This window comes from Fusarium subglutinans, assembly GCF_013396075.1.
Source record: "Fusarium subglutinans strain NRRL 66333 chromosome Unknown NRRL66333_c0000009, whole genome shotgun sequence".
NCBI classification, from domain to species: Eukaryota; Fungi; Ascomycota; class Sordariomycetes; order Hypocreales; family Nectriaceae; genus Fusarium; species Fusarium subglutinans.
Genome location: NW_023502072.1, coordinates 135518 through 153093, shown reverse-complemented (window position 1 = coordinate 153093; position 17576 = coordinate 135518). Strand labels below are relative to the sequence as shown.

At 48.6% G+C, this 17576-nt stretch overlaps 7 protein-coding genes across 7 annotated transcripts; 4 read left to right on the top strand and 3 right to left on the bottom strand.

Moving 5' to 3' along the window:
• Positions 1–1195: 1195 nt before the first annotated feature.
• FSUBG_1606 (cytochrome P450 monooxygenase 3A9) lies at positions 1196–3118 on the top strand (the record flags this gene model as incomplete). The annotated part of the gene is made up of 8 exons (XM_036679291.1): positions 1196–1356; positions 1432–1593; positions 1660–1863; positions 1919–2060; positions 2116–2190; positions 2238–2788; positions 2843–2896; positions 2965–3118. The coding sequence occupies 8 exons, from the start codon at positions 1196–1198 to the stop codon at positions 3116–3118; spliced, it is 1503 nt and encodes a 500-aa protein (XP_036542867.1).
• Positions 3119–3327: 209 nt separating this feature from the next.
• On the bottom strand, positions 3328–5178 carry FSUBG_1605 (uncharacterized protein; the record flags this gene model as incomplete). The annotated part of the gene is made up of 1 exon (XM_036679290.1): positions 3328–5178. The coding sequence occupies one exon, from the start codon at positions 5176–5178 to the stop codon at positions 3328–3330; it is 1851 nt and encodes a 616-aa protein (XP_036542866.1).
• Positions 5179–5988: 810 nt separating this feature from the next.
• FSUBG_1604 (hexose transporter) lies at positions 5989–7697 on the bottom strand (the record flags this gene model as incomplete). Its single annotated transcript, XM_036679289.1, has 5 exons — positions 5989–6241; positions 6294–6474; positions 6526–6731; positions 6783–7555; positions 7602–7697. The coding sequence occupies 5 exons, from the start codon at positions 7695–7697 to the stop codon at positions 5989–5991; spliced, it is 1509 nt and encodes a 502-aa protein (XP_036542865.1).
• Positions 7698–8093: 396 nt separating this feature from the next.
• FSUBG_1603 (ybiU) lies at positions 8094–11174 on the top strand (the record flags this gene model as incomplete). Its single annotated transcript, XM_036679288.1, has 4 exons — positions 8094–9158; positions 9216–9435; positions 9943–11053; positions 11105–11174. 4 exons carry the CDS (start codon positions 8094–8096, stop codon positions 11172–11174), a joined length of 2466 nt encoding a protein of 821 aa, XP_036542864.1.
• A 311-nt stretch (positions 11175–11485) lies between these two features.
• Positions 11486–13128, bottom strand: FSUBG_1602 (uncharacterized protein; the record flags this gene model as incomplete). The annotated part of the gene is made up of 4 exons (XM_036679287.1): positions 11486–12008; positions 12056–12402; positions 12465–12909; positions 13001–13128. 4 exons carry the CDS (start codon positions 13126–13128, stop codon positions 11486–11488), a joined length of 1443 nt encoding a protein of 480 aa, XP_036542863.1.
• Positions 13129–13393: 265 nt separating this feature from the next.
• On the top strand, positions 13394–14758 carry FSUBG_1601 (guanine deaminase; the record flags this gene model as incomplete). The annotated part of the gene is made up of 1 exon (XM_036679286.1): positions 13394–14758. The coding sequence occupies one exon, from the start codon at positions 13394–13396 to the stop codon at positions 14756–14758; it is 1365 nt and encodes a 454-aa protein (XP_036542862.1).
• Positions 14759–16085: 1327 nt separating this feature from the next.
• On the top strand, positions 16086–17503 carry FSUBG_1600 (uncharacterized protein; the record flags this gene model as incomplete). The annotated part of the gene is made up of 2 exons (XM_036679285.1): positions 16086–16503; positions 16554–17503. 2 exons carry the CDS (start codon positions 16086–16088, stop codon positions 17501–17503), a joined length of 1368 nt encoding a protein of 455 aa, XP_036542861.1.
• Between the last annotated feature and the right edge of the window lie 73 nt (positions 17504–17576).

Genomic DNA, 17576 nt, shown 5'->3' with positions numbered 1-17576 from the left:
ACGCAGTAAGTGACTCTGGTCCTGAATTTGGGCATCTGGCTCTGGTGAGGAACAGAAGCGGCACTTCACTGTCTCACTTTAATGCCAAGGTATCACTAGAGTCCATTTAAGTGTAGGTTATGCGGGTTGCTCCGTTGACAATTGTCCGATATGCTCTTTTCCTCCGCAAGTCTACACCTCTGGTCAATAGCCCCATGCTGAATCGTAGGGCGACCTGTGTAAGCGAAAACGAAGCCTTACGGCACTTCGGCATTCAACTCTGAAGCTATCTCAAGTGCCGGTATTACTCCGATGGTCTAACGAATAGTAGTGCCTCGCGCTAAGGCCCCGAGCTCGTAGTCAATGGCTATACGAGAAAAGCGTAGGCTTAAAATTCTACGATACAGGTGCTCCCATGTAGTCAATCCCTCATTCACCTATCAGAAAGTGCATAAGAAAATGTCCCCGAGGTAATACGTATGTTGGCTGACAGGGGTGGTAGGATGAGAAAGGGCGACCCCCCTAAAATTGATCGATATTCCTCGACAGGCATCCCAGGGCCTGCGTAGGACAAGTAACACTGGTGCCAAACTTTAAACTCCAGCCATGCATGCGATAAGTCAACTATGGCTGTTGATCTGGTAAGGGTCGAGCATAAACAGGCATCAACCCGCCTCGATGACCCCTCATACTGAGGGTAACTGGTGTGAGGGAATATTCTGTTAACTCAGCATCAGGCCAGTGCATACGAGAACTAGGGCGAAGAGAAAGTTGCATAAAAACACGAAATTGACAGGAGGTGAGCGGGCGTAGCTATGCTTTGGCCACGTCAACGCTTTCAAGTTTACCAAGGGCACGGCCATCTTTAGCCGAGACATTTGTTCAAAGCAAATCAAGCTTCATGCCATAGCGCACGTAGGGCATAATTAGGAAGGCCCATTTCGTCATGCACTACTCGACCTTAGATCGTCCGGGGCTGAACTCTTTCGGGAGCCGAGAGTCATGTCCCCAGTCTTTTCGTGAAACGTAGCTTCTTAGTATACTATCTCATGAAGCTACAAGTTCAAAATACCATCATTTGTGACTAACCTAATCGAGCCTGTCCTACATGTCACCAGTGACTTCGAATCAAAGCCGTATATAACACACTCAGATATCATAGCTACTCAGTCGTATCTGTTGTATGGGACTGTAGTTTCGTACAGAAGCCTTCAAAATGCATCTCTATCTTGTTGAATCACTGCTTTCACAAATCTCTAAAATGTATCTTCTGCTTATTGCCTTTGCCATCGCCATCCTGACTTACCTTCTAATCTCAACACTTCTTGGTATCTTTCGTGCTGTGCGTTCTCCGCTTCAAAAGATTCCCGGACCATGGTACGCGCCATTGACTACTTTCCATTTACGATATCTATTTTCAACAGGTGAAATCTGGAAGCTTGTACAACGCAGTCACGCAAAATATGGCCCGATATGTCGTCTTGGTCCAAGACACGTCTGGGTTTCCGACAAAGAGTCTCTGAAGCAGATCCTGTCAACCATCGACCTCCCCAAGGTTGCCATGTACGCCGAGATTTCTCGAGATCGAACGAGTCCTGGCCTCTTTGGTGAAATGTAAGTATAAATGTCCGGCCTTGGCAAGGTTATGATTCGAAGACTAATTGTTCTAATACTGCACAGTCGATTCCATCCCCATAAGCGCCTCAAGAGGTTCCTTTCTCCAGCGTTCACAGTGGGCTATGTTGATAATTTAGAGTCAGTCTTCAAGAGCGTAATGCGAGACCTTCTTCAAAATTACGTGGCACTTTTGGCTGAAAGTGCCCCGACTGTAGATACAGTCCAGACTGATCTCATGGATGACCTTCACAAAGCTGCGCTTGATATGTACGTCCGAAACACAACAATGGAATTTCGCATCGGTATGTCTTGATGCTAACAGCCGCGATAGCATGGGAGAAAGTTCATTTAGCAAGGGCTTCGGGCAGATTAAACCCAACGAAGCTTCTGGCGACAGGCAGATGGATGAGACATGGAAGTCCATTCCGAGAGCCATTTTTGATGGTCTCGCAGACAGATACAAGGTACGACTCCATGCACCGGTTACGAATGCATTGCTAATAAGTTATGTTTCACCAGTACGTCTACATCAAAAGATTTCTACGACGAATCGGATTCAATGTCGAGTTTGATTGGCCCAAGCAAATGATTATGGTAAACCGGGGTTCTGCTACTAATTTGGGTGTCGCTAACGTTCAAAGGCTATCGACTCGATCGTTCGTCAGCGCTCAGATGAGAAAAAGCACTCGCCCGATCTTCTTCAGCATCTCATTGAAAACGGTAAAAGGCCCGATAATGAACAAACAATGAACTCGCGAGACATTCTGGACCAGATGTCCGAAATCCTTCTCGCTGGCTCAGAAACGACCTCTGGTACCATTGCCTGTTTGTTCCTGGAGCTTGCACGTAATCCTCGAGTCCGTGCTAAGCTGCTCGCATCCCTCCCTACCATCAGCCATGATGACGTTGACGATATCATTGTTAGCAAGACTGTTCGTGATTCAGCAGACTATCAGTATCTGGAAGCTTGTATCAAGGAAAATCTTCGGCTGCATCCTATTGCATCCGAGATGGGTCGTCGTACTGGTAACCAGTGGATCAACTTGATGGGATACGACTTGCCTCCGCACACGGTAGTCTCTGCCTCATATCGAGACCTTCATCGCAACGAAGATTACTGGCCTGATGCTTTGAGCTTCATCCCTGAGAGATGGCTCCCTGACAAGGAGAGAGGCGACTACCCTGCAGCTGAGTATGTCGTCGCAACGCCTATTTAGATAGAGCTCATGCTGACCTCGTCTTGTAGTACAACCGCATACTTTCCTTTCTCTGCTGGAAGACACTCCTGCATCGGTATCAAGTGAGTTTTCTTGCCTTGGCAATTTCGAAAGCCATCTGCTGTCTTACTGACTCTTTACCCCTTCACAGCTTTGCCTGGGCAGAGATGAGAATGATTGCTGCTAATCTTCTCACGAGATATGACCTCACAGAGGTGCCAGGACAGATAGTTGACTTCCGCCAGTTTATTACAATGCAATTCCATACAGGCCACTGGAACGTGCTTCTACAGAAGCGAAAGTAATGAGACTTAGTTTTTGCCGCCTTTCAGGTTGGGAGTGAAAGCTGTAGTTCATTCCGTGGCCGATGAGTGTGGAGATCTGCGATGATAGGTCTCTATATATACTTCAACTACAATAACCAGAGATGCGCCAGCTACGTCCTCCTGCGCCTCGCCCTATCAATATAGAATTTGCATCAACTGTCAATGTTTCCCGAGCCTACTCTACAAAATCAACCTGAAAGCGCACCACTCAACTTCCAGTAAACAGCATAGTTGAACCCCTGAGCATCATAGAAAGGACCCAACTCGACAGCCTTTCCACCAGAGGTAGCCCCAAATGTCAAACCAGTGTTACTCTTTCGCTTGATACTTGTCAGGTCGATCGTAGGGTTGCCGTTCAGGGTAGACTCCCCATAGTTACCAGCCAAAATGACAGGACCAAAAGCAATCGCACCCAAAGTCTGGTCATCGTTGGCAGCAACGGTGTGCAGGCTCAGGGGTAATTGGACTGTAACGGTATCTCCTGACTTCCACTGTCTCTTGATTAGAGCGTACTTGCCAGATTGAATGGCCACATCGGCAGCTTGGCCGTTGACCTTGATGGAGGCTTTAGAAGTCCAAGATGGGATGCGGACGGCGAGGGTCCATTCACCAGTATCACCGGAGATTTTGAATGTTGACGTATCGCTTTCAGGGAAGTCAGTCGTCTGGGTGACAGAAACCTTCTTCTGAGACCAATTGAGCTTCGAGGGAGTGAAGAGGTTGACGTAGAGCGTGTCAGAAGTGTGAAAGTAGATCGAGTCCATGAGCCTGGTATTGGTCTCGACTCCTGTGCCCTGGCAGCACCAGAAGGAGTTGTAATCAGTGCTCCAGGTACCGCCACCCCAAGCAGGGCCAACTCCGCGGCGTCCACCAGCCTTGAGAGGTGTGAAATACGTGACATGTCCATGGTCACTGCTAGGGTTCTGCTGGCCAAGCAAGTGGTTTAGCAGGGCCTTCTCGTAGAAGTCAAAGTATGAAGCGTCAGTCGGGTTCAAGGCCCAAAGCTCACGAGTGAGTTTCAGCATGTTGTAGCTATTGCAAGCCTCGCAAGTATCGTCTGTAAGGAATCCGGCAATAGCATCGGGAGCTCGGAAGTGCTCGGCCTGACTGTTTCCACCAATGGCGTAGGTATGCTTGTTTACGACAATATTCCAGGCGTTTTGACCAATTTCGAGGTACTTCTTATCACCGCCGACCTTATACTCACGAAGAGCACCAATCCACTTGGGAAGTTGAGTGTTGGCGTGAAGACCGGAGAGTTTGTCGACGTTCTGTTGTAGGGGGTCGAAGATGACAGCATGGTCGAAGCGCTGGGCGACCTTGAGCCACTTTGCATCTTTGGTATAGAACGCGATATCGGCGAGGACCTCATTCATTCCACCAGACTCAGTCTGTAGCATGCTTTGCATCTGGCTGTAGCTCAGCTTCGAGGTGCGAGTGTCAACCCAACTGGCAAGCGACAGCATGGTGTCTTTAGCAGTCTGATCACCCATACGGCGATAAACATCTAGCAGTCCCGCCAGAGTCTTGTGAATGGCGTAGTACGGAACATTTCCGTTGCTCAGCGTGCGGTCCTCGACTTTAGAGATGTCACTTTCGGGAAAGCCAGAAAGATATCCTTTGGTGAAGCCAGCCTTTGCGTTGTTGGCTTGGCATTTGGCGAGCTCCTGTACAAAGTATGTAGCTCGCGAGCCACATTCTTTGACTCCCGCGGAAGCATAACACTGTGTCCAGGCTGAAAGAAAATGGCCTTGGACATGGCTTCGGAAGGGAAAGTCGGGAGCATCCCAGCCACCATTAGTCTGTGCACCATTTGTATCGAGGCCGTGATTCTTGCGGAAAACATAGAGTAGACGATCGGGGTCAATTGAAAGAAGATAGTTCAATGTTCGGTTCTGGTTGTCCATCCATCGACTATCAGTGAGGGAGACCTGAGTCAAGTCGAAGGCATCAGCCACGTCGTTGACAGCTTGGCCGCTAACGGGAAGAATAAGGGGCGCAAGGCCCAAAAAGAGGGCTGAGGCTTTGACCACGACCATGACGAATCCGGTTCTCGTTGATCGGTTAGCTTGATCAGGCGAATGCCACGCCGGATCAACAGCTGTTTATATATCCATGGCATCGATACCCATAAAGCCTGGGGAAAAAAAAACCCTTGATTACCCCATATCATCAGTTGGATTGGGTCTGAGCTCTTATCGTCATTGGAGCGCCAAGTTTAATGTTACATCTGCAGATCCGGGGGACCTTCCATATGGCATTCAGCCGATGCTTTGACTGATGATCTGCCATGAGATTTCTGTTCCACAAATAAGAAACACGAAACACCTGCTTGTGATTAATTGGATAAAATACGCACACCAATGCTGCGTCATGGCAGTGATCTACATGAAGGGACCCGTACCGTCATGCGATGCCATGTCTCAAATAGAGTTGCGCGCCAATGCTTCATGATCCGGTTCGCAAGCTGGACACTTGGTGATGACGCAGAGCTTAGGCATTATGCTTAGTTTAGACTACCGCGCCAATGTAGGTTGGATGTGAGCTGAAGCTTGTCCTATGCCAGGAAATGCAGATGCGGAGAAGGGAGATCCGATCTATATGGGGAAGGTCAGTAAAAAAGGTCATGTTGCTCGTGAGGGGTTTGGGGTTGTATCGCGGTGGGAGCAATTGTCGTTTCCGGTGGGAAGCGACTCAAATCCCGGTGGATATGCCGAGTGGCCAAGGCCAAGATGTTCTCTCGGAGACAAGGGCATGGAAATGATATAAGAGAACCAATTATACTCTGCTCTACTCAGTTGTGTCTATGTGGAGTAACTCTAGCCGCGGAATAACCTGCTATTGCAAGATTACTGAGGCTGCGTCTTTACCGTCCAGTCCTCATCCTTACCCATGTCATTGGATGCAGAGTCTTCTACCACAGCCTCCACCACGGTCGAGTCTCCAAATTTCGCATTGATCTCTTCCAGTTTCAAGCCCTTCGTCTCCACAAAGGTGAAATAGGCAATGATAAGAAAGATAAAGTCCCATGAAGCATTGATAAAGTAGAACTTCCATCCCAGATCAGCCATCGCGTAAGCCATGGCAAAGGAGGCAAGAAGACTAGGTTATGTTGTTAGTAGAGTTTCAAGCACAAGAGATATATCTGTCGTACCCAGCACTGGAGTCAAGCATGCGGAAGATAGCAATGCCTGTAGCACGCAGCTTGAATGGTGATACCTCAGTTGGATACAAGCTCGTCATTGGCGTGATCGAAAAGGCGTAGAAGCCTTGGAAGAGGAAAATGACGCCAATAGTTCCATATATGGCGGAATTGTTAGTGCTTTCACCAAAACCTGTAGTCTTTTGGTTAGCAAGCATCAGACTAAACACATGCCAGAACCTACGCTTGATGAGACCCCCGATGAGTAAGAGGGTAACGGTCATGCCGCCAACACCGATGAAGGTCTGTAATCTGCGCCCTAGGATGTCCAGCATGAAACTACCGAGTACAGCGACCGCGAACGACCAGCAGTTGATAATGACCTGGATCTGCGTTTGTGTTGTCGTGTTGGTTATGCCGGCCTGATTTAGGATCTTGGTGAGGTAGAAGCTGCAATTGTCAGACTGACAGACCAAGCACTTTCACAATGGTATGACCTACGATATGATGAAGTTACCAAACAAGTTGATCATGGGTCCAAAGCTGCACAGAATGGCCAGTCTGCGCCTGTTGGGCCCACTGGAAATCATCTCTCTCCAAGGGTTGCGAGGATATTCTTGTGCTTCACGCAAGATTGTGCTTCTGATCTCTTCCAGCTGCTCACTTCCTCTCTGGAGGTCGGTCTTGTCCTTTCCCTGCATAATGACCAGAACTTCAAGTGCTTCTTCGTTGCGATCCTTAGAGATCAACCATCGTGGAGACTCCGGCACGAATGGAACAATCATGACAGCTAACAAGCTGGGAACAAACTGGAGAAGAGAAGGTAGTCGCCAAGCCCATGTGCTTTGTATGTTTTGACTTCCATAGTTGATGATTGCCGAGGCCAGACTACCAACGTAATAGCACGAGAAGAACAACCCCAGAACACGGGCTCGTCGACGTGGAGGGAGTAGCTCGCCAAGAAGAGTTGGCGCAGCGCCATTGCTGATAGCAGATCCAACGCCTACCAGGAAACGGGCGATCACGAACATGGGTATGTTTTGGGCAGCAGCCTGTAAGATGATGCCGATTGTCGTTACGATCGATGCGATGTAGATTGCACGTCGGCGGCCGAAGTGATCAGGGATAGGGCCCATGAGAAAAGCACCAAAGATGCTGCCCATCCAATTGGCCGCGTTGTTGAGACCTTCAGTGGCCGTGTTCAAGTGGAAGTATTCGGAGTAGGAGGGCAAGATCAACAGGCCATTCATGACGGATGAGTCGTAACCCAGTGTCTGTATGTTGTTAGCTGACTCTGCAATAGGGGGGATCCGTACGTACAGCCGAGTTCACGATAGTTACTGCCAGAAGAAGAGGCATGAGGATCTTGTGGTCTGCAGGCACAAGCCTCGAGACATGCTTACGTTCGTATGCCATGATTGAGATGTTCGCCGTTGAATGATGAACCGAACCAGGAGTTTGGTTTTCTTCATGGCGGGTTACAGGACGCATCTTATATCTTGTAACAAAAACATTTACTACCATTGGCTTATCAAGTCTGGGGAAGATAGAACCCAGGGAATTGGTCATATCAGGCCCACAACTCCCCGCATCGGATCTAGATCCTGGGGAGATAACGATTTGATTGAGTTCTGACCAATAGCTTCACAGTCTGAGCCGAAGTCGGTCGAGCTCGGCCGAGCTCACCCACTAGCGAGTAGTTCGTCAATCAAGCAACTGAAAGTCAGAGACATGAGATAGAACTAAGAGATAAAAGGATAGGACATCACCGAACCGTAAACTTAACCTCTTTCAATCAAAGGACTTATCAAAATGCCTGGCCCTATCCGACAGTGGCCCGCGTGGCCTGAGTACACCTCTGAGACTGACACGTCCTCCAAGGACCCCGAGTTCCTGGAGGTCAAGAAAGCGATCATCAGCGAGTATGGCGCTGGGGCACTTCAACAAAGCTGGATAAAGGTCTGCAAGGAACTCGAAAACATCACTGATGAGATTATCGAGAAGGGAAACACTATCGTCCCAGTCTTCGACACTCAACAAATTATCAAAAATGGCTTCTCACCGGAGCAAGAGGCTGAGATCAAGAGAATCGGCTCGTTCGTCTGTCGCAACACCGTTCCCCAGAAAGAAGCGACAAAACTTTACTCTGATCTCAAGACTTATGTCGCGGATAACAAAGGCTCCATCCAGGCATGGCCCAAGGAAAGCCCATCAATGCTCGTTTTGTACAACTCGCCAGCGCAAAACACGCTTCGCTCTCATCCAAATCACCTGAAGCTGCAGCGAAAGCTGAATGAGCTGTGGAAATACTCTGCAGAGGATACCTCACCCGAACCCCTTGTCTATCTTGATGGTATTCGCGATCGTGCGCCAGGCCAGCCTTTCCTCGGGTTGGGTCCTCATATCGATGCTGGAAGTTTGTGTCGCTGGGCTGACCCAACTTACCGGAAAGTCTACGATGAGATCTTTTCCGGTAGACCAGAAGATCATGATGCTTATGACCTAGAAGCGAGAAAGAACGCCGACCAAGAGCTTTACAAGGGCCTTGCTCACTCTACGGTGTTGCGCACGTTCCAAGGATGGACTGCGTTGACGCCAACGGCACCAAGAGAGGGGACCATTATGGTATACCCTGATGTTAAGACTGTAATTGCATACCTGCTTCTGCGACCCTTTTTCAGTCCACCGAAGGATCCTGATCAGATAATGGACGCTGAGCAGTGGACGTTTGATAACTCCACGGGTTGGTTCCCGGGAACTATGAAGCCAGAAAGTCAGCGCTTGAGTCGGTCATCCCATCCTCATCTTAGGCTCGAAGAATGCCTTATTCATATGCCAGAGGTACAACCTGGCGATACAGTCTGGTGGCATTGCGATGTAAGTTGATCCGCATTAATCATCTCCATCCCATTATCTGACAAAGATTACTTCCAGGTTTGTCATGCTGTTGATACTGAGCATCTTGGAAAGAACAACGCGGCAGTAGCCTTCATAGCTGCATGCCCTACAACGTCAGCGAATGAAGCCTACGTCAAAGGACAGCTTCTTGCTACACTAGAGGGACGGCCTTCTGCTGATTACGCCGATGGGAATGACCTGGATGAGAGCACACTGAAAGGATATGTGGGCCTTGATGGTCTGAATGATGAGGCGCGTAAGGCTTTCGGATTCCACCTATTGTAAATATCCGGTATACTCTCGACGTCTCGCAAGATTGTATGTTTTATTCGGTGTGAGAAATAAACTATTCAGACAGGCTAAGCCCATAATAACCTGCCCGTGGTTCCGTGATATTAAATCCTTTCGTGACATTGGACTCTATTCTCAAGATTACTTGCTTGAGTGTAATAATAAAGACCGTAATGCACAGTAATAATATTATTCAGAGACACGTTGTGTTTATAATGAATTGGTCATCACTGCGTGGATGGTGGGGGAGAGTGATGTATGGCTGATCTCATTCTGCCGCCTGTCGCGAAGAGCGTCAGCATAAAAGCAAGCCATAAGCAAACCACTCTCCTCTATATAAGAATCCTACCAACACTTCAATTCCAAGATACAGGACATTTAGCTCAAGATAACCATACAACATGTCTACTGCTATTGTTGTTGGAGCTACAGGTCGGTGATTGTCCCAGAATCATTGCTGCATGTCTCACAGTCGCCATAGGTATTCTGGGCCGAGAAATCGTTCATCGGCTTGGCCAGAACCCACAAAAATGGAGCAAAGTCTACTCCCTCTCGCGATCACAGAAAGAAGAGTTCCCCTCCAATGTTGAGCATAGACACATCGACCTCACTCAGAACGCTGATGAGGTAGCCAAGAACCTGCAGGGTATCACGGCTGAATACGTCTTCTTTGCCGCTTACCTCGAGGAGGCAAACGAACAGAAGAATTGGGATGTCAATGGCGATATGCTACAAGCCTTCCTGGATGCCCTCGTGAAAAGCGGCATTGACAAGAAACTCAAGAGATTCTTACTGGTTACGGGCGCGAAGCAGTATGGTGTCCATCTCGGACCTGTCAAGAATCCTATGCTTGAGTCCGATCCTTGGCAGACTGACCAGTCAACCTTTCCACCCAACTTCTACTACCGTCAGCAGGATATTCTGAAGAACTTTTACGAGCAGTCAAATGGCCGTATCAGCTGGAATGTCACTTACCCCAATGATGTCATTGGCTATGCGCGAGGAAACTTTATGAACCTGGCTACGGCAGTCGGCATTTACGCGGCAACCAGCAAAGAACTTGGTCAGGACCTTATCTTCCCTGGTTCGGAGAGGTTCTACACTGGATTCGACTGTTTCACAAGCGCCGACCTCCATGCAAAGTTTTGTGAATGGGTCGTGCTCGAATCTTCGACTGCCAATGAAGCTTTCAACGTCGTCAATGGTGATGTTGAGAGCTGGCAGAACCTATGGCCTAAAGTCGCAGAACGATTTGGAACCAAGGTCGATGCCGCTCAATTCCAGAAGTCTCACCCGTTGAGCTCATCTACTGATCTAAACCTCATTCCTCCAATTAGCTTGCACGAGGAGAAGTCGGGACTCAAAGGCATCACCAAACTAGGCAGGATGGAGCAGACGATTGATTTGACGAAATGGAGTCAGGAGTCGGAGGTCAAGGAAGCCTGGAAGAAACTCGCTAAGCGAGAGGGCTTGGATGAAAAGGCATTGGAAGGGGCTACGTGGGGATTTCTCGGTTTTGTGCTGGGTAGGAATTATGATCTCGTGATCAGTATGAGTAAAGCGCGAAAGCTTGGTTGGACTGGGTAAGTTGAATACCGTTCAGAAATGCTGAGTCTCGGCTAATATTGAACAAGATATGAGGATAGTTGGGAGAGCCTGAGCAAGGTTTTCGATACCCTCAAAGACGTCAAAGTTCTTCCCTGAGTTTCCAGGTCGGCCTGCCTGTTATCTATAACGAGATGGACCAAAGAATCCCTAGTCTTGAATCCATTCATGTACCAGCTTCAATTATACTTTTCCTCAAGACTATAGCAGCATGCCGAGCTAGTAGGTTATGTGACTCAACAGCGTCTAGCAAGACAAGCCCAGCTTCAATGGCATCGAGATACTCTCGGTTGTCCTTGGAGTTGGTGCTTTGGCATTCCCGCAACAGAAACATGGCAGAAGAGTAAATATGATACGACAGCGCCCTTCAAAATCAGTACCCTGCAAGTAAGCGCATGGGCGGGGTTGTCTTACCACTGCTTTCTAGTTGATGCCGGCTGATCCCAGCTTCGGTTAATCCAAATTAGGCTCATGGCAGACGTGACGCTAACCGTTCGTGCCCAGTGATATTCCTCGGGAGATGACAGCCACTGCTTTTGAAGAACGCGGTTGATGTGCATGCGCAGATGCAGGAGGACGAGAGTCAAGTCGTAGCGTTGCCATTTGATCCACGGTTGGGTACTCTCAAGAGCTTGGATCTCTGCGTCCGTGACCGCATCACTCTCGGGCTGCAAGTGGCTTGGCAGCGAGTCAATAATGCTCGCTAGTCCCTCGTCGGCAGCTTTGACGATGTCGATGGCACTTTTCAACGACTTGACACCATATTTTAGTGATATGCGAAACTTGTATATGACTTGAGATGTTCGAGCCATGAAGATGTGATAGTGAACGGGGTCCACGAGCATATCCTGTGCCTTGCGGTGGGAGACAGAAGGCAGGGGAATGCTAAAGTCAGATTCGTCTATAACTGGGGATCCATGCGTCAAGTTCAACCTGAGGTTGATTAGCATTGGAGCGATATCGATATCTTGAAGTCTTACCATTCGCAGATGACCAGTGTCCACCATAAACGGCGTTCTGCTTCAAGGCCCAGATACCTCCTTTCCTTACGTTTACCATCATCCTGTGCTAAGCGGAGAGCTTGTGCAATCCGGATCGCCGATACTCGGAAGTGATGTCCCATCTCCGAATCCCCACGGTTATTGAAGGCCATGCATAGGACAGCTATTGCTTGTACGCTGAGCACGTTGGGTACTCGCAGGAAGTCTGCCTTGTGGAGACAGAAAATGGCTGCCTCGTACCAATTTTGAGACACTTGTTCTATGGTAACTCCTGGGGAGAGTGGCAGGCTTTGAGCTTCGTCGTCTTCCATCATCAAAAGAGCTGTCTTTACCACTTGTCATTCCCGCCGTCTGGTAAAAGATCTCGATTGAGTATTGCGTAACTTACACTGAGAACGCTAAAGTAGACAGCGAGCCATGACACGTCAGCCTCAGCAAGAGTAAGGCCTACCTCTAAATCTCCTGCGAACTTATCGCATTCGTCCTTGAATTGAGGATATTCCAGAGCATAATGAACCCAAGAATCCCATGTCATATCAAACTCTATCAGCTTCCTGCTGCAGTCTGCGTTGGGTAAAATGACATCCGCCCAGTCTAACACACAAGAAGCGCTAGTGTGAGACTCCAAAGCCAGGCTTTCCCATAGGTCATCAGCAAGCTCGCCAGGAGTATACTCTAGATCATCTAATGAGTTGCTGGATATATGGAATTGCGGTAGTGTACTGCTTTGACGACGCCCTTGCTGCGCCTTTAGTGTAGTAATCTCCTGTCGCAAGCGATCATTTTCTTCCTTAAGCTCCTGATATGTTGGAGTTTCGGAACCGTCTTGCCATCTGTTTTCTGATCAGCTTCAATGACAAAAATAAGATCAGGATGGTTCGCAGACGTGGTCACCTGGCCCCGAATGAGGACCATTTCCCTGACGCATGATTCAGCCTGGCCACGCTTGATGCATCGTGAACAAGGAACAGATTTATCGCATTTGACTTTGCGAGATGAGCATGATAGGCAGCTCCGCGGCGCTCGCTGCGTGGATCGAAGGGCGATTGCATCACTTGAACGATGTTCCATACTGAGTCACACAAGGGTATCACAAAGGTGAGGTGCTGGAGAATGAGAGGGGGCCCTGATCTCAAACTCAACCAAGCTGACCCGATAATCGCCTGAGTTGTGATTGGACGGGTATACGCGGAGGTGACGCTTATCGGAGCTGACCCACGGTATTTGAACTCTCCGATGTAAGTATGTCAACATCAACCTATATTCCTCTCTAATTTCCTTTACTGCGTGAATAAGGTCTTGTGTCAATTCTTCAAGATGCCATCTGTCGTTGTTTTCCGTGGTGCAGCCATTCACTCTCTTGACCTCCAAACTCTGGAGTTTGTCGACGATGCAACTCTCGTCGTCAGCGACGGCGTCATCACCGGATTTTGGAAGAGCCCTGCCGATGTCCCCAAAGATGCATTTCCCTCAGATGCCAAAATCCACACTCTTTCTCATGGCGAATTTCTGATCCCAGGATTTGTCGACACTCATAATCACGCCCCTCAATGGCCGATGCGGGGTCTTGGCCAAGGCCTTCACATCCTCGATTGGCTCGACCAAGTGACGTTTCCCTTCGAAGCGCGCTTCTCCGATCCAGAGTACGCGAGAAAGATGTATGAACATACAGTTCAGGACTTTCTGCGACAGGGAATCACGACTGCTTCGTACTATGGCTCCCGACACGCTAAGGCGACACGCATCCTAGCAGACATATGTCACGCGAAAGGGCAGCGCGCGTTTGTCGGGAAATGTAACATGGACAGAAATGCACCAGATTATCTTCGTGAGCAAGGCGCAGAGGACTCTCTTCGCGAGACCAAGGAGTGCATTGCTCATATTCGTACCTTAAAGCCCGCCGCAGAAGGTGAAGAGGGGTTAGTGAAGCCGGTTGTTACACCAAGATTCGCAATCTGCTGCACTGACGAGCTTCTTCGTGGCCTTGGAGACATGGTAAAGGCAGACGATACTCTGGCCATGCAAACACATTTCAATGAAGCTCAGCAAGAGATCGACTTCACCAAGGAGCTCTTCCCGCAGTTCAAAGGCAGCGAGGCCGATTTGTACGAGAGTTACGGCCTTCTCAACAAGCGCAGCATCCTTGCTCACTGCACCATCATGACCGACTACGAAAAGGAGCGTCTTGGGGCGCTGAACTGTGGTATAGCTCACTGTCCTATTGCCAACATGACAGTCGGCGGTGGTTTCATGGTCGCACCTATCCGTGATTTCCTCCGTCGCGGAATTAAATGTGGTCTTGGTACGGATAGTGGAGGAGGCTGGGCATCTCAGATGTTAGCAGTCATCAGACAAGCGATGATAGCTTCAAATGCCCGAGAGGTGATGTCCAAGGGCGAAGACAAGGCTCTTTCACTCGAGGAAGTATTCTACCTGGCGACAATGGGGGGCGCCAAGGTTTTATGTCTCGAAGACAAGATCGGGAACTTTGAAGTTGGTAAAGAGTTTGATGCTATTTGGGTGGCTACAACAACAGGACTGCAGTCTGCTATGACTCCTAGAGAAGAGGAAGACTCACTGAGGGGGTTGTTTGAGAAGTATGTCATGACGGGCGATGATAGGAATGTAGCACAGGTTTTTGTTAAGGGTCGACGAGTTGCGGGGAGCCGAGAATATAACTAGCTTTGGCAGGCCCCAGAGCCTTCCTCGGGTAAAAGGGGGGTTGGGCGCATATAGTGGCCTGGCAATTAACAACTTTTCAAATCGACTCTGCTTTAACAAGTCATCACTATCGCTTCTACTCTAAGACTGCCTTCAGCTTGATGTTTGTCCTATGTACTATCACGCTAAATGTATGATTTGCAGTCAAGACCGACGGACTGTGGCTGAGAGCTTAAAACAGCAGATAGAATTTTGTAATATTGAGAGTGAAGCACGACTACCGTAGACCTAAGCGTGCTGCCCTCTCACGTTCCGCGTCCAAACATGGTCGGCAAGCCCGACGCGAGTTCTTCTCTTCCCATCCCAATGATATGTTGCACTGTTCTGTCCCTTTGTCAGGGCAAGACTTTTCTTGATGGTGCCACGAGATGAGGTGACCACAGGTTCCCCAATATCGCACCATTATGGTTTTGCACATTTTGTGTCAGATCCAATGATTACAGCTTCTATCGTTGTTAATTCTTCTCATAATATCGATGTGTGCAAACCTTCTTCTCGCGATGTTGGAAAAGCTGAGAAGAGAGATTTCTGCGGAGAGCTTTTTATACGTGGAGTGGCTTTCTGAATCAGGATATATCATCGTTGTATCTAAGTCACAGATCCTCCTATGGACATGGAAACAATGACCCCAAATTCAACGTTTGTGTATCATGCTAATTGTATGGTAGCCTATGTTCAATTTCCCTTACTCTATAGGCGAGTGGTCTTTCTTCTCTCGTCTTCCTCCGCCTGCCTTTTGGCTTCTTCACAGGGGGAACAGTCTGTGTCAGCCGATCTCCTCGGATTCAGTTCGATGCTAGCACAGCCTCCACTGTCCTTGTTATCACAGTCTAGAGTCTGGACCTCATGGGTGATTTCATGGCCGCATTTGCCGATAACATGTGTGACGATGGTGATGCACATGGCGTGGTTGTTTGCAATTGTAGCATTCAAGTGATTGTTTAATTTCGCGCGTCAAGCCAGTGTATGACAACTTTGGTTGAGTTTATAGCTAGATAGATAGCCATATCCAAGCATACAAATATATAGATATTATAGGTCACTGAATCACAGAAAATGGAGACTGGTGAGCTTACACAAGACAATGTTTGACAAAAGGACGGACTGCAAGATGGATCTTGATTGGTCAAACACCGAGGTGAGCACTGACTAAGGTCGTCCATATCTGGTTAGCCTCTACTGAGCTCGATTAAGTTCACTCGGGTTATCATCAATCCCCGCTTCTCGGCAGATTTCATCCCTTTTGCTTCATCAACAAAACCTCTTCATCACGAAAAGGACAGCAAATATGGAAGGACAACGGCAGCTGGATCGGCTACCGCCAGAGATATTCTCGCTAATTCTACGCAAGCTCGAGCCACGCCAAATCAAGCCTCTTATGCAGACGAGTAAGACCATTAACGCAATGGCCAAGCCAATGTTTTACAGGAGAATAATATTCTCCAGGGACAGACACTTCAGAAGGTTTTTGAGAGTCGCGAAAGGAGATCCCAGGATCCTTAACATGATCCGTCACTTGGATGTCAAAAACGTTGATGCTCGATATTTCTGGCTGCTCCTCTGCCTTGACCTTCGCAACATCGAGAGCGCCACTCTGAGTAATGGGGAGACCATGATCTTTGGAGCCCGTGACGGCCTCGCTGATTTTGAAAACATGGCCTCGCTTCTGGCCGGACGTATAACTCCCAAACCTAGACTGAAGACGGGTAATTTTGTCAATAATCACAAGAATGATAGGGGCTAATAGTGCATATAGTATCTTATGATATCAGGGGCCCTGACCCGCGAATTTTGTCGTTGGATGAGATTAAACTATTCCGCTATCCCAGCCTTACATCTCTGCGCCTCCATAACGTCACACTCGATCGTTATGCCCCTGATCTAGTTCAGCCATTTCCGTTGGAGAATCTAGAGTCCCTCCACCTAGAAGTTTACAACTATTCAGATAAAATTCTGGAAAGGCTCTTGCGAAATGCAAAGAAACTCAAGCGCTTCGAGTTTCACCACCCTATGGAGGAACTCGATCGAGATACACCAAACTTTCCACGACTTCTAAGACCGTGCCAGGAGAGTATCAAGATCATAGAGCTTTACTGGGACTGTCACCGACCGGCCTTCGAAAACAAGCCCATGAAATTTGCCAATTTCACATCTCTTCAATATATCGCCGCCCCACCAAGAGTTCTGTTTGGGGCTTATCCCTACGAACGCGATATTGAGTGGTTGCCCAGGCTCAGAGAGCACCTGCCGCCAAGCTTGAAGGTGCTGTTCTTGCAAGAGATTGAAATATATGAAAGGACCCCGCTATTGGCCCCAGGTCAAGAACTTACTGATGACTATGACCCATGGTGGTATTTGATGCCTGCCGATTACGATATGGTCAAAACTCTCCTCGACTATGAGGCAATGTTTCCAGCGCTTTCTCTTATCGCGTGGACATCGCCAGTTGACACACAACCGCCGTGGCGACTCGACGAACCTGCTGGCAAAATCGGTATCGAACTTAAGTGCGCAAAGACGAGGATACAGTTGGAACCAGACGAAGAGTGGCTTGATGAGCTGGAAAGAAACCCTGCGACTGTGTACTCAGATACTGGTTCAGAGTGTTCAGAGGCTGGTTCGGAGTATTCAGAGGCTGGTTCGGAGGAGGCTTCGGAGGAGGCTTCGGAGACGGGTCAGGATGAGACTTCAGAGGAAAAGCCCTAAAGCAAGGTGAATACATTGTCCATTGTTATGACTTCTTTCGTGCTCAGTGCATATGTTTCACAGCATTCCAGTT